General features: G+C 41.0%; 1 protein-coding gene across 1 annotated transcript; it reads right to left on the reverse strand.

Moving 5' to 3' along the window:
* Positions 1-4: 4 nt before the first annotated feature.
* LOC129774770 (uncharacterized) lies at positions 5-6,563 on the reverse strand. The gene is made up of 3 exons (XM_055778720.1): positions 6,027-6,563; positions 4,811-5,973; positions 5-4,741 (listed from the first exon to the last, which is right to left on the reverse strand). Exons 1-2 carry the CDS (start codon positions 6,029-6,031, stop codon positions 4,833-4,835), a joined length of 1,146 nt encoding a protein of 381 aa, XP_055634695.1. The 5' UTR covers positions 6,032-6,563; the 3' UTR covers positions 5-4,741; positions 4,811-4,832.
* Between the last annotated feature and the right edge of the window lie 10,008 nt (positions 6,564-16,571).

Raw genomic sequence — 16,571 nt, forward strand, 5'->3', positions numbered from 1 at the left:
TGGGTACATTCATTTATTCATTACTAATTCAGGTTTACGGTATGTACATGAACTAATCATTTTTATTTATCAACAGTTGTTGTTATACTTTCAGTCGATCTTCATTGCGATTCGCATTGCATTCTACTAATTCTTTGTTTTCTAGAGCATGATAATCACAACGGGGATATTGAAAGAGAAGATCAGACCGATGAGCCGAGGTTTGGATTACCTATGCCGATAAACTCATCGATGTAACCCAGCAATTGAATATTGTAAATAGCGCTTGTACATTTTATATTTTACCAGCTGGCCCGGCAAACTTCGTCGCGCCATTTTTTTTTGTGTTATCAATACTTTCAAACACTCACATATTCTTACTAAGCGAACAATCATGAATTCAATCGCAGAACTATTAATTGGATGATCTTCTAATAGACCCCTTACAATTTCCTTTTACTATAAATTTCCTAGTACTTCTAACAAAACTCATTATAATATAAAATTATTTTCCGACACAATTCTGGTTCAAGGTTCTTCAATTACTTGCAAATAACGTTTTTTCAACTGAAAATATTAGGCTGTAAAAAAAGTCCTGCGGTATTTCCGCGAGGTGTCGTTGTAAGCGCGTAGTTCTAGTTGTATTCATTGTATCGAGTCATACTATAGCTTGTTCGAAACGTATTTTGCGCGCTATAATATAGTCCTTGACAGTGTTTTGTTTGGTTAAGTCGTTCGTGAGTTATAGTGTCGCAAATATGGAGCAAAATAAAGAGAAAATCCGACATATTTTACAGTACTACTATGACAAAGGCAAAAATGCATCTCAAGCTACCAATAAAATTTGTGCAGTTTATGGACCCGATACAGTTTCCATTTCCACCGCACAACGATGGTTTCAACGTTTTCGTTCTGGTGTAGAGGTCGTCGAAGATGCGCCACGCTCCGGAAGGCCTGTCGTCGAAAATTGCGACAAAATCGCTGAATTAGCCGAGAAAGACCGGCATAGTAGCAGCCGTAGCATCGGCCAAGAGCTGGGGATAAGTCATCAAACCGTTATTAACCATTTGAAGAAGCTTGGATTCACAAAGAAGCTCGATGTATGGGTGCCACACACGTTGACGCAAAAAACATCTTTGACCGTATCGACGCATGTGAATCGCTGCTGAATCGCAACAAAATCGACCCGTTTCTGAAGCGGATGGTGACTGGCGATGAAAAGTGGGTCACTTATGACAACGTGAAGCGCAAACGGTCGTGGTCGAAGCCCGCTGAAGCGGCTCAGACGGGGGCCAAGCCCTCATTAACGGCCAGGAAGGTTCTGCTGTGTGTTTGGTGGGATTGTCAAGGAATAATCTATTATGAGCTGCTTCCCTATGGCCAAACGCTCAATTCGGACCTGTACTGTCAACAACTGGACCGCTTGAAGGTAGCACTCATGAAGAAGAGGCCATCTTTGATAAACAGAGGCCGCATTGTCTTCCATCAGGACAACGCCAGGCCACACACTTCTTTGGTGACGCGCCAGAAGCTCCGGGAGCTCGGATGGGAGGTTCTTTTGCATCCGCCGTATAGTCCGGACCTTGCACCAAGTGACTACCACCTGTTTTTGTCCATGGCGAACGAGCTAGGTAGTCAGAAGTTAGCCACAAAAGAGGCCTGTGAAAATTGGCCATCCGAGTTTTTTGCCAATAAGGAAGCGAGCTTCTATAACAGGGGTATTATTAAGTTGGCATCTTGTTGGGAACAAGTCATCGAACAAAACGGCGCATATTTGAGTTAAAACAGATGATTGTAACTAATTTTATGAACAAATGAAAATTCAAAAAAAAATACCGCAGGACTTTTTTGACAGCCTAATACATTTCCACTTTCGGACAAAGATCAATTTCGTTAGCGTAAACATAAAATGAACTAAAAACACATATCACGCTGCAATTGTGGAACATTTGGGGATTTAATTTTACGAATTTTCCTATTTTCCTTCAGTTTTCCGAAAATTCTCAATTGCCATGTTTAGTTGTTAATCTCAAACATTCATAACTTTTGATCCACTAAACCGATTCAGATGATCGATATACCAAATTGAAGCCAATGACTTCTATGGAAAAATACTATACTTGCGATAAAAAATGAATTTTGTTTTCATGATTATTGATTGTATCTGTTTTTCATAGTTTGCATGGTTTCGGGACCAAGGGAGCTGTTTTTTATATTTCTTCTCGAAAGCTGAGGATTTTTTACATAACATATCCAAAAATCAAAGATGTGTTCTTTTTCGTTTTTGAATAATGATTTTTTAAAGTTAACATTAACAAAGACTAAATCTATGCGAATAGTAAGTACTCCATACTTTTGCAATTGTTATATTTTTTCGAAAAAGACTAGTTCATTGACTTCAATTTAATATGCCGATTATCTAAATCGTTTCAATAGATCAAAAGTTATGAATTTTTGAAAAACGTTATTTTTGAAAAAAAAAAGGTAGAGAAGCGATCGGACAGTCGTCGCACAGTGGTCCCTCAGTAATTCTAGGTGGCATTAAAAACGAATGGAAATGCCTTGAAATTTGATGTACGGGCGTTTTCGAAGGTGTTGAATCTATTTTTGAGTCATTTTGATTATGTACCCCAAAGTAAGGGCTTGGGGAGGGGTAAAATTTGAAATTTTCCGAAAAACACGTGTGGGGTGTCTAAATATATGTTTAGGGATGAAATTAAAAAAAATCGGAAAACACGTGTGTGGTATCACAATATTTATGGCATTTTTTCGCAATGTGGTCAGAAGTCATAAAGGTCATCATAAGGTCATAAGTGCATAAGTGTAGAGGGGACCCTAAGGAAGACCTTTTGTTATAAAAATCTTTGGAAATATTTGAAGAATTTTTTGTAGGTCTACTTTTGTATAAATTCAATGTAGAAAATGTGCTTACTTTCAAACACTCATTCCGCAGCTTCAAATTTTTTTAAAACTAAAAACGGAACACAAATTCGGAATCAGCATAAAATTCTCTATCTAGAACACCATCACATTATTTTTTAACGTAGTACTTGTGCAAAATTTTAAAAACATGCGTGTTTATCGCTACACTAGACCATTCCTTCGGTCGGGCATTGTTGTTCATTTTTGTATTTAATGCCACCAACAATTTCTGAGGGACCACTGTGCTTCGGGTACGGATGTAATTTTACTTCGTTCCGCTCTGCGTTTCATTTTTCCCGTCACCCGTTTTAAGGCGGTAGAATTATAGTGCGATTCACATACAACATCCACGTCACGTTCACGTTCCGTCCCGTCACGTTGCGTCAATTATTCTTCCAAGCAGTTCTTATGCAAACATTCACATACACCAGCAACGGGAACTTCGACTTGCCGTCGAACTTCGACTTGCCGTTGCTGGTGTATGTGAATCCTTCAATAGAAATCCCATGGAAGAATAATTGACGTGACGGAACGTGAACGTGACGTGGATGTTTTATGTGAATCGCACTTAATTCGTGATTCGCGATGAAATAGTGCTTCCTGTTATTAGTGAAGTTATCAGTTTATTCGAATCGACAATTTTCGCGTAACTTTTGAAAAGGTCCAATGTAACATTTTCGTCAACTTGAGAAAAATGAAGTTGAAGACCCGAACATTATTCCGCGAATTGTCTTAAAAGTTATCGATCTTTATCGCTCCTCTCGCCACTAGCGATCAAGAATAGCTCTCCAAAACCAATCGTAGCTGTTGTTCCGTGATTTGAGTTTAAAGTTGAAGCCAAGGAGCGAAAAATGTTACATTGGACGTTTTGACTGCCCGCGTTTGCACATTGGATATATTACGTTGCACGATAAGAATTTGAAACTAACTACTAAACAACAATCCAAAAATCAGCATTTCGTTCTAAAGACAGATTATTATTGTTATCACCCGTTGAATTGAACTGAAATCGATAACAACTACTGTAAGAAACAAAAACTCAAAACGACCGAAGTACGACTTCGTGTTGTTTTGACTGCTTTGTTACTTCGGACGTTTCGGGCATCGGAGGAAAGTGGCGTCCGAAGTAACAGCCGGGTGCTTAAAATCCGAATCTTTACATTGGATATTTTTTGTATCGGCGATAAAAAGATGAAGAAAATAGATACGTGAACGATTGTTTTTGTAATGCATTCAATGATTGAAGACTAATAGCGTGCATCTATTAACTCGATTTGTTTACATTTGTTACATAGGACCTTTTCAAAAGTTACGCGAGAAATGTTTAGTATCTGAGTTCTGCGCCGGGTACATTTTGCGCTGTCGTGCTTATGAATTTTGTGCTCTTCGCACCAAGAGAGAATACGAGTTTTCTTTGAGCGCGCGCTGATGAAAGTTAAACTCAAGCGCAGCGCTGCGTTTGTTTTCTGAAGGCTGCTTGGAAGTACCTACTACATCTCCGTTTTGTATTTTTCAGCTGCAAATTTGCAGGAGCAACTATCTTTCCATTGTCATCTTTCTGTTTCGCTATAAGTTTATTCAAATATTGTTTTATCATTTTATATACAATCTATAATTTTTTTTCGATTATAGCGTTCTACAATGTTATCATTTATTTATAATAATTACAGAATAATAAACTTTTTAACAGATATTTTCATACTTAACTGTTTTCAACTTCATTCGTATTATATACTATTAATTCCGGCAGTATGTTATTCTTAACAACAAGTTTTAATCCGAAATCGGACGAATTCATAAACATTTTTAGTATATTTTCGCCGTTCTGAGGTAATAAATGCTGAAACATAAAGCGTAACTTTATGGTAAGAGACTGTGTTTGTATATCAATCATAAATATATTTCCCACCTCCGTCCCGCATTACAGTTATTCAGGAACGAGAACGCTTCCGGTACACAACGAAGCCAACAGCAGCCGCGGCTATCAGAATCAAAACCACTACGATGGATATGCCCCAGGTGAGTCCACTTCCTCCATCACCATCGGCTGGTGGCATTTGCTCGCTGTGTGGCTCCAAATCCGATCTCTCGGTTGTTCCAGGTTGGGATGTGTCTCCAGGTTTAGGTGTGTATGGGGTCACCGGTATCGGTGTCGTATATTTACAACACATACCATCAACTTCCTGTAGATGCGACTGGCAATTGCTGTGGCGCTCGGATGGCGTTGCAATGTTATTCTCGTGCAGATACTTTAGCATTACCTCGAGGTATCTGCAGGGAAAACTATTTCCATTAAGATAAATAGTTTTCAATGATTTTAGCTCCAATAGTTGTGGATAACCGATTTGGTCCATATCATTATCGTTCAGTTTTAGTGTATGTAACTTTTCAAATGCGTAGAATATATTTATTTGCAAATCTACTGAAAGTATGGTATTTCTCGACAAATCTAGCACTTCCAGGGACCTCAGTTTTGTATCTTTTGTGTTTTGCAAATAGAAAGCTCCAACATCTGATAAGTATAGTTCACGCAAATCATCAAGTTTATGGAATAAAGAAAAATCTAGTGTCATAGAGTCGACTAGATTTTGATTACTGCTCAAATTGACCAGCTTTAGTTTCTGGAAACGCGTAATATTCTGGACATTCTCCAGTCGATTTGCGCTTAGGTCTAACTCTTCTAGGACTGGATTTGCTCCGCTTTGGTGTACAATTACTTTGTCAATGTAATTGTTTCGTGCGTATAAAGCCACCATCTTGGCGGTGATAGTAACTGACCGCAGTTGGCACTGTTCTACTTTTAACACGGTAAGTTCTGAACCGAACACCTCAATAAATTCACGCGGAATATGCACCATAGTTGAATTCAAAAATACTATCCGGTTGGGTTGAGCGACTCCGTCCGGTGAAGAAAAGGAAATCTCGGTTGTGTTTCGAAAGAATTGAACATTTCGGAATACACAGTATTCCTCACTTTTTGGTCCGTTAGATTCGACCGTGCATTTGTATGTTTCAGCATTCGAGTGTCGAATTTGTAAAATCAATAGGAGCGCTAATAGGTACACAATTGACCTAAAATTATAAAAATATTAGCAACACAAGAGTATAATTTAATATATTCTTACATCATATTTGCCGAAGACCCTATGCTTGATTTATTTGAATGAAAAATGGAATGGATAGTAATGTTCTTGGGAAAATCCTAAATTGGCGGAATGAGTCACCTCAGAACCCGCTAGAGAAATGCCCGGCACCAAAATAAGGGAATGCTGCAGATAGCACACAGCTGGTTAAACTGTAGACGACGTCAATATGAGCGTACGTCATTACTATCTACACGGCAATTTTTTGAACATCGCAGATGAGAATCACTTTATTTTCAGGAGTAATTCTGTTGATCGTTGCTACACGATTCTAATGAGTTTGTTCAGCAAATTTCACCACGATCACAGGTGCGTTAATAGTTGTCATGTTTGTTGACAATTATCGATACAAATGGCGTCACCATGCGAAATATACACCTATGCACGGTTAGACTAATCGTTGTCAACATCGATGATGCCGATCAAGGCGCCTAGAAGTATATACCAAGGCGCGTAGAAGTATATTCTAAGGTGGGCCAACTTGCTAAAACCACTCTTCAGCCATCTTGGAAATCTACTGTGTTTTGTTTGTAAACAAAACACAATACGCTTGTGCCGGAGCTCGCTCGTGATCAGTCTGTCTCTTTCACGCTTCAAGGAAATAATTCCCCTTCTGCTGCTGACGGGTCTATGGTACTAGGTGAGGCCGTTTCGTCACTAAGTTGGTTAGGGGAGCGGTATATGAAAACAGTACGGAAGAAAGCAGAAGGGGAATTATTTCCTTGAAGCGTGAAAGAGACAGACTGATCACGAGCGAGCTCCGGCACAAGTGTATTGTGTTTTGTTTACAAATGTGGGCGGGACCGATCCTCCACAGCTGGAGAATAGCACAGTTATTCGACTAATGTGTGAGAAATTGTGAATTCCTGATGAAATAAAAGACACTCGCGACGACACATGCGGTTACAAAGTTGTGTTCTGTTTTATTCTATGAAAAGTTCAAGGTATTATAACAAGGTGAGACAAACGAAAAACAAATCTTACAGTTCAGTGGCTCAGCGCCCCTATGGTAAATTTATACGTTCAACACTCCTCCTCGCTGATTTTTGACGTAGGACTACGTCTAACCGGAAGATATAGGGGGTGAAATGGAAATCTAGGCACTGAACATATAGGAAAAAATGCAAGATTTGGAACGCTTATAACTCGAGCATTTCTCATTAGATCGCAAAGGTTTTTGCATCAATTGATAGGAAATATATCTACGCATCTATCATAACGAATAACATTTCATTTTTCTTGAGATAAATAATTGAATAATTGTGAAATATCAAGCATTGTCCAAATACACTATGTGCCCATTTTTGATTGGTCCATTTTGTGCTCCTCAAATCGTACCGACCAAAACGGGCAACCAGAGCAGCAGCGAAATAGAATGAAGCACGATTGGAAAGGAAAAAGAAAAAAATGAACGAAACATCGGTCGCAGTCTCACACATGCGTTATTCTCGAGCCAGCCAGTCAGCTTAAAAATCCCCGCTCCGCTGCCGTAACGATCATTCTCATCCGAACCGTACACCACATCGTTTCGCATCACCTCACATCAACAAACCAACACAAGCAGCCATGGTTGGATATGGCAAAGGAGGAAAAGTGAAGGGAAAGGCAAAATCCCGCTCGAACCTTGATCTGGAGTTCCCGCTCGTGTTGATCTGGAGTTCCCCGCAAGGGTAGCTAGGCCGAGCGCGTTAGTACCAGAGTACCAGTCCACCTAGCCGGCGTTATATAGCTTCGGCCGCCGAAGTGATCGAGTTAGCTGGCAAAGCTGCTCGCGACGATAAGAAAACCTGCATTCGGAACAGAACACATTCGGTTCGGTGGACATCAAGACAACAACAGGCAGTTGCAGCGAGTGGCGAGTGGCAAACGCAATCGCAAAACGGCATCAGGTAGCAGAAGAAAAAAGTTTGTTCTTTATACAAACAGCTTTGGCGGCAAATCCAGAACAAGGCGGCATCGAGGGCGTTCGAAATGGTTTTTTTCAAAACCACGAGTACTAAGTTTTCTAAATTGGAACCATTCCATAAAACAAGGCGCTTTTCAGGGCCATTAAACCTTCCAAAAAAGAGTTTAGGAAATAAAGTTCAATGCTTTCTAAAACATTATCCAAAATAATAATAAAACACAAATTGATGTTTTCATAATTTGTTTGCCAGGATTTGATGAGTATGTGAATTTGTCAGTTGTTCTGAGCTTATTGATAGTTGGGGACTTTCCTGATTATTCAATTTTCACCAATTCTTAAATTGTTTCCAAATTTAAAGTACAGTAATCTACAATTAGTCCGACATTTAGCTAATTGGACGGACATGTAATGTGACTTATTTAGTTGGACATTTTTGTAAACATAGAGATCCAAATTATGACCCCACATTGAAAGTCGACACTGTACCACTGTCATCGCAAATGTTCAATTACAGGTTAAAATTACCTCCAATCCGGCACTGAGTGGTGGTAATGCGACGTGCCATTGAATGTAATTTACTGTAAAATATGTCACAAGCTGGATGGGATGAAATTTTCCAACTGTGAAAGCTGTGGCGAGTGACAACAAATCGCTAAACAGGAAGGTTTAGCCGAACAAGATGGGAATATCGAGTGATAACAAAAACACAACACCAAAGGTTCTTTTCAGAACCATCAACATATTCAGAAAGAGTAAACAGTAAACTAATCCATTTTTCAGGTAGATAGGTAGGTATTCACGTAGGTGAAGAAAATAAAACAATATATTTAAAATATATATTTAACAAAAGCTGTCCCCTTTGTATAGTCCTACGTCACTCCGGTTATGTCCCCGACATTACCCACCCGTCTTTTTCTCTTACCAGATTGGTCAACCCTAGATTGGCTGTATGCTGCTTCATCTTCAGTGGTCCCAAAGGCTTCGTAAAGATGTCCGCAACCATTCTGTCGGTTGGGCAGTACTCGAGCTGAATCAACCCTTTCGTATACAGATCTTTCGCATGGTACAGTCTTGTATCGATATGCTTGCTGCGTTTGTTTTGCCGCTCAAGAGAAACGAAGTCGATACACCCTCGATTATCCTCGTTGATCTTGGTTGGCAGCTGCTGTTCTTCCCCAAGCTCACACAGCAAACGTCGTAGCCACACTGCTTCCTGTGCCGCCTCAGACAGAGCGACATATTCCGCTTCCATTGTGGACATGGTTACACAGTTCTGCTTTCTACTGCCCCAGCTGACCACTGCATCACCCAGCTTGAAAACGAAACCGCTGGTGGACTTCCGGTGATGATGATGATGATGATGGCCCACCTCATACCCCTACAAAGGTTTGAGCAGGACGATTTATCTTATAGATAATAATTAAGTTTAAAAATATCAAGAGACCAGTATTATAAAAAAAACGAAGCGAACTGGATCTGTTGCAGGCATAAATATCTACTAATAGAACAGTAAAAATAGGCACAAACTGCGAAAAAACAAACAATGTTCCTATCCATATTGACATTGCCATAGTCATAGTCTCAACTTCAGGCCCAATGTTTTTTCTGAGGCATGTCAAGAAAATTTCCAACCCGGGAAGATCCTTGACTGATTGGGAATTGAACCCAATATCTAAAAGTTTCTACTTAGAACATGAAAGAGATCTGCTACAATCAGAAATAATCGATATAACCATCTGATGAAAGATAGTTTACGACAATTCCGAATGAGCTATCCCAATTCCAGTTTCCACTCCAGACCCTATATAAAAATTTCATTATGTGTCAGTTTTCTGCCAGTGTTCATTATTAACATTTGTCCAGACCCACCAAACGCGCGCGAGGCTCAAACTTTCGTAGACAACGCTAATTTTTTTTTTTTTTTTTTTTTAATAATAAACTACAATTTTAACAAATTTAACAATACAAATTTAACAACAAAAAAAAACATCATCATCATCAGTACGAACATGGCAGTTTGAGATACCTGTAAATATTTTTCTAATTTCAATTGATATTAAACATAAATAAATCATTTGACAAAAAATTACGAGAACCTGTTTACAAAACAGATTTTACGTGGGAAATACACATTCTCTTAAACTCTGCCATTGTTGCCGCACGTTTTATTTCTCTGGGCATCGAATTGAAAAAATGTATTCCTTTGTATAACAACGAGTTCTGCGACCTACTGAATATAAAGTTAGGTGTTCTTGCATCATCCGCGTTTCTAGTATTGTATCTATGAACATCACTTCCTCTTTCAATTCGATCACACAAGTATCGAGGCAGCATACCGTTTAAAATTTTGAAGACGAACACCATTGTCAAGTAATAAATTCTTTGCTTCACAGATAGCCACTGTAGCGCGTCCAACATCAAATTAGAGGAAGTGTATCTACTACATCTTAAAATCAAACGCATAATCTTATTTTGTAAACGCTGCAATCTCGTTAATTGTGTATTGTTTGCAAGGAATAGGATCGACGAGCAAAAGTCTATGTGCGGTGAGATCAATGATTTATACAATTTAATTTTACTGTTCACCGTCAGTTCTTTTTTCAAACGACACAAAACGCCGTATTTCTTGGCAATCTTCTTGATGACATTATTAATGTGAGACTTGAAGGTTAAATTGTCATCAATGATAACTCCTAGGTATTTGATTTCATTCACGCGTTCTAATGTCTCACCATCTATTTCAAAATTTACGTCAATACTGGAGTTCACTGAAGAAATCAGCATGTATTTTGTTTTGCCAACATTTAATTTCAATTGTTTAAATTTAAGCCACTGAGCCAGAGAATGCAAATCTTCGTTTATGTGATCCTCGGTTTCTTTTATATCCTTAGCTGCGATGAACAGGACAGTATCATCCGCGAACAAATTAATATCACAATATCGTAAAACCCGTCGCAGATCATTTATATATAAAATAAACAAAATGGGCCCTAAGACACTTCCCTGCGGCACCCCGAGTGAGTTGCCGATGGGATCGGAAATAGAATCATTAAAACGAGTCTTTTGAGTTCTGTCGCACAAATAGCTTTCGAACCATTTGTACGACATTCCTACAATTCCATTGCGCTCCAATGTTTGTAACAATAAGGGCCTAGAAATTGTTTCAAAAGCGCGTTTAAGATCCAGAAAAACCGCAAATATAGTCTCTTTCGCTTCGATATTCTCTTTCCATTTTGCTAACACCAGATTCAGAGCGGTTTCACAAGAGTGTCTCTCTCGATATCCCGACTGTTCCGGTATTAGCAAATTGTTGTTATCTACAAAATGCATCAGCTGGACTTTCACAACAAGTTCTAGTATTTTTTCTAATGTGTGCAACATGTTAATAGGGCGGTACTCTTCGGCTTTATCCGTCCCATTAACTTTGGGGATCGGAATCACAAGGGATCCCTTCCAAACCGTTGGCACGTGCCCAGTTAGTAAAGATTCATTAATTAGGTCCAGTAGATCGTGTCCAATGACATGAAAGCAATCTTGTATCACTTTTGCGTTGACATTATCGATACCAGCCGATTTTTGCAATGAAAAACAAATATCTCTTAACTCAGCAAAAGTGATGGGTGAAAAACAATCTAGTCTACAATTGATATTAATCGGCTGTATTATTTCGTCAGGTTCGCTGACCAAGTCAATACTTTGGTTGATCAGCAGAACACTATTGACGAAATAACTGTTGAATTTATCGGCAATAGTTTGGTCTGACTGTTCTTCTGACCCTTCGAAAACTATGGATCGCGGTGTACTATTTTTAGAATTTAATAACTTTTTTAATAATTTCCATAGTTCTTTGCTATTATTTTGATGTTCATCGATTTTCCTCTGTATATATTCACTTCTAGTCCTTTTCAAGACCTGTGAATATATATTCCGCGCGAAGGTGTACCTATTCCAATCATTTTCTAAATTAGTCTTTTTAAACTTTTTGTACTTTTTATCTCTTTTGCGTTTGAGACGCAGCAGATCAAAAGAATACCAGCTGTTCGAATTGTTTAATTCAATATATTTTTCAACCACTAATTTATTGGTACACTCTCTCAGAATATCGGTCAGAACAGCTGCTTTATCATTCAGGTGTCCCGTCATTGCTTCAAAATCCAGGCTTGTCGAAACAAGCTGAGACATGGCTTCTTTGGAATATCTATTCCAGTTTTTAATTTTTATTCTATTTCCGTCACGGTCATCCTGTCCATTCTCAATGTAAACAAAAATTGTCTCATGATCAGTTATTTTTAATTTGGCCTGTGTAGAAGAATGGACAGTGGCATAATTAGAATACACGTGATCTATTAGAGTTCTACTATATTTAGATATTCTAGTGGCTTCGTTAACAGATTGTTTTAAGGTAAAGTAATGTGATAATTGTTTCAATTGATTCGAACTTCGGGCATTAAGCCAGTCAATGTTAAAATCACCAGCAATTATATTTAACTTACTGCAATCAACAATGCTTTCCCACCAGTTTTCCAAAATATCTAGAAAACGCTGGCCACTAGAACTGGGGGAATGATATATAATTCCATAATTTCCCATCTGCATGCCTCTTTCAACTGAAATAGCCAAGAACCAGTTATTTTCAACAGCTTCGTTTGAAAGAGTGTTGAATTTGACTGATTCTATTGCATAAATTGCAACACCTCCAGTGTGTTTGGAGTGCGACAAGCAAAAAGCAACTTTATAGCCCGGAATTTTGTACTGATCATATGTCAGAAGTATCACCAGCCCAGTCCGCGTCGCTATATCCAGTCAGCTTCAACTCATCTTCCTTCTTGAGCCCAAGTCGTAGAACCAGATCTTCGGTTCCGATCAGGTATCGAACCACGCGCTTAAGTTCGATCCAATCCCGCTGTGTTGGATTGCTACTGCTGCGACTGAGGATAGACATGGATGCTGCAATATCCGGTCTGGTATTCGTGACCAAATACAATAGGGCTCCCACTAAGCTGTGGTACTGTACGTTGTCGGGTAATGGTTCAGAATCCGATTGCTTCATGTATCCTACGTCCAATGGATACTTGGATGCTTTCGCCCCGGTAAGTCCGAAACGTTCCGTGATCTCCTTGATAAACGCTTTCTGACTAAGAGAGTAGAATCCATCACCGCTTCTTCCGACCTTAACAACCAGGAAATGGCTTATCTGTCCTAACGACGAGATTTCAAAATGCTTGCGCAGATGTTGTTCCAACAGGTTCATCTGCTGCTCGTCACCACATACCACAACAATATCGTCTACGTATATAAGAAGGTACATCCACTCACCGCTGTCCAGCTTCTTCAGAAACAGACAAGCGTCCGAATCCGACTGACGAAATCCCAAACTCAGCAACACCTTTTTCACAGTTGCGTTCCAGACGCGAGCTGCCTGTTTTAGACCGTATAAGCTCCGATGCAATCTGCAGACGAGCTCCTCCTTTCCGGGTTCAGCATACCCAGGAGGTTGGCGCATGAAAATTTCTTCGCTCAGGGTTCCGTTCAGATATGCGTTCTTCACATCGATGTGACGAACCTGTAGCTTCCGCTGTCCCGCCAGTGCCAGGAGTACCCGGAACGTCGACTGCATTGCAACGGGCGCAAAAACTTCGCCAAAGTCTCTGCCGTATCGCTGCGCATATCCCTGGGCAACAAGCCTCGCTTTATAGCGCACTACCTGTCCAGATGAGTCCTTCTTTCGTCTGAAGACCCACTTAGACCCTATCGCCTGTCGACCCGTCGGTAAGGGAACCAACGACCACGTACCCTTCTTCATCAGCGATTGATATTCGCCGTTCATCGCTTCGACCCATTTCTCACTTTCAATACTGTTCATTGCTTCGCGATAGCTCTTCGGTTCACTTTCGTCAATTTTCGCGACACCGACAACAAAATCATTGAATTTCGACGGTAGCACACCGGCATTTCCGCGTAGGGGTCTACCGAGCCCCGCTTGGTCTTCACTGTAGTCTTCGATACTATGATTATTCACTGATTCTAAATCAATCAACACTAATTCTTCCGAACTCGCCTTCGATTCAATTTCGTCCATCTTCGCAGGTTGCTTCCTGTTACCTTTTTCTGAATTCTTATCATCGCAAGATAACTCTTCCTGCAGTGCTGGCTTGAGTTCCAGAAACCTGGCATCTCGACTGATAACTATCTGGTTCGTCTGCGTATCTAAGAACCGATACGCTTTAGAACCGCAAGCGTAACCGACGAAAATATGTTTTTTCTCTCGACTGTCAAGCTTTACCCGTTTCGTGTCCGGAATGTACACGAATGCTTCGCATCCGAACACTTTAAGGTGACTCAAATCAGGTTTTTTTCCACACCATACCTCCATGGGTGTCTTCGTCACCGACCGTGAGGGTAGTCGATTTTGAATATATGCTGCAGCAGCTATTGCCTCTCCCCAATACTGCTTGTCCAAGCCGGCATCGAGGAGCATGCACACCGCCATCTCTTGAAGGTAGCGATTCCTCCGTTCCGCTACGCCATTCTGCTGCGGTTCGTACCCAGCCGTCAGCTGCATCCGAATACCTTCCTCTCGGTAGAAGCGTTTCAGTTCATTGTTGACGAACTCACCACCTCGGTCAGATCTAATTATCTGAGGCTTTCTTCCGAACTGGTTCTCAACCATTCGAACGTAACTCATAACACACTGTTTCGCCTCAGATTTCTCTTTAAGAAGGAACATTACCGTGTACCTGCTATAGTCGTCGATGAAGGTTAAGAAGTATCTCTTCCCGCCAGGAGTCACGTTACTCATCGGACCGCAAAGATCAGTATGGATGAGCTGCAATGGCTGCGTTGTTTTCCGCTCGGCTTGCTGCGGATATGGCAGCCGAGTCATCTTCCCCTCCATACACAACTCACACGGAATCCTCGCACCACAGTTCACTAGTTTCATGCCGGTAGCCAGATTTCCCTTTTCGATCTTCTCAAACACTGCCGGGTCACGATGCCCGAATCTTCGGTGCCACGTATGCTGGCAGTTCACTGTATGACACTGTGTAGCTGCCACCGCTACCCTTTCCGGCTTCGCTAACACGTACAATCCACCGCGGCGCTCGCCTACAGCGACGACCGAATCCGAATCGTTTCGCACTTCGACACTGTTCTTCGTGAATAGCACACTGTACCCTTTATCTGCTATTTTACTCACTGACAGCAACCCACCGTCAAGGTTCGGCACGAACAAAACTTTTTCCAGTTTGATCTCAACCGGATCACCGATATCGTCAACACCGCTCAAGGAACCGAAACCGACACCACCGGACTTCGAACAGTTACCGTTTGCCATCGTCACCGTCACGCACGACTTTTCAAGCTTCTCGAAAAAATCCGGACTGCTGGTCATATGGCAAGATGCCCCACTATCGACCGTCCACAAACGATCCACTTTCGCCGTTGCACAGATGTTTTCGCCCTCGACATTGGCAGAAAAACAAACACTGTTATCTTCCGGTTTCTTCACCTGTTTCGCCTTTGCAGGCTGTTGGCTACTCGTACCCGGCTTCCCAACGGATGCCGCTTCACTATTTTTGTCCTTCGCATTCAACCATTTTCGACATTCACTTTTAAAATGTCCCGGCTTTTTGCAATAGAAACAAAGTTTGTCTTTGTTTACACCCTGCGTTTTCAGCACTTGTTCACCGGATGACGATTTTCCGCTTCGTTCTTGCCTCTTGTGATACTCGTCCATTAGTTTTGACCTAACCAGTTGCATTGTTACGTCCGCATCCGGCCGTGCTTCCAGGGCCGATGCCAGGAAATGGTACGACTCTGGCATACTCCTGAGTACCATCGCAATCTTCAATTTTTCGTCCAGCTGCAAACCTGCATTCACTAAGCGCTCGAACAACGCATCTAGCTCCAACAAATGTTTCTCAACGTTTCCCGTTTCGCCTAACTTGGCATCACACAACCGATTCAAAAGCGCCAGCTGCGACGAAGCTGTCGACTTTTCATGGTATGCCTTCAAGGTGTCCCATACCGCTTTTGCACTGTCACAGTCTTTTATTAGCACATATTGATTTTCTTCAATACACAGTCCCAGCGTTGCACGGGCTTTCCGATCCGCTTTATTCCACATTTCGGTCACTGGCTCCGGTTTGGCATCCGCCACGACGTGCCACAGATCCTCACGAATGAGGAACATTTCCATTTGGAACTTCCAACTGGCATAGTTGGTGTTCCCCAGCTTGCTCAAAGAAAATTTTCCCGGATCCGCCATTTTGTGAAAGTTCACTGTCGGCAGCAATCAACCGAAAAACGTACAGAACGACGCCACAAAAATGACAGAATAAACTTCCGCGAATTCCACCGTAAAAGACGCCGATTTCCACAATTCCGCTCTGGGCCCATAACCTGTGGGCGGGACCGATCCTCCACAGCTGGAGAATAGCACAGTTATTCGACTAATGCGTGAGAAATTGTGAATTCCGGATGAAATAAAAGACACTCGCGACGACACATGCGGTTACAAAGGTGTGTTCTGTTTTATTCTATGAAAAGTTCAAGGTATTATAACAAGGTGAGACAAACGAAAAACAAATCTTACAGTTCAGTGGCTCAGCGCCCCTATGGTA

This window comes from Toxorhynchites rutilus, chromosome 3 (assembly GCF_029784135.1).
Source record: "Toxorhynchites rutilus septentrionalis strain SRP chromosome 3, ASM2978413v1, whole genome shotgun sequence".
Lineage (NCBI taxonomy): Eukaryota > Metazoa > Arthropoda > Insecta > Diptera > Culicidae > Toxorhynchites > Toxorhynchites rutilus.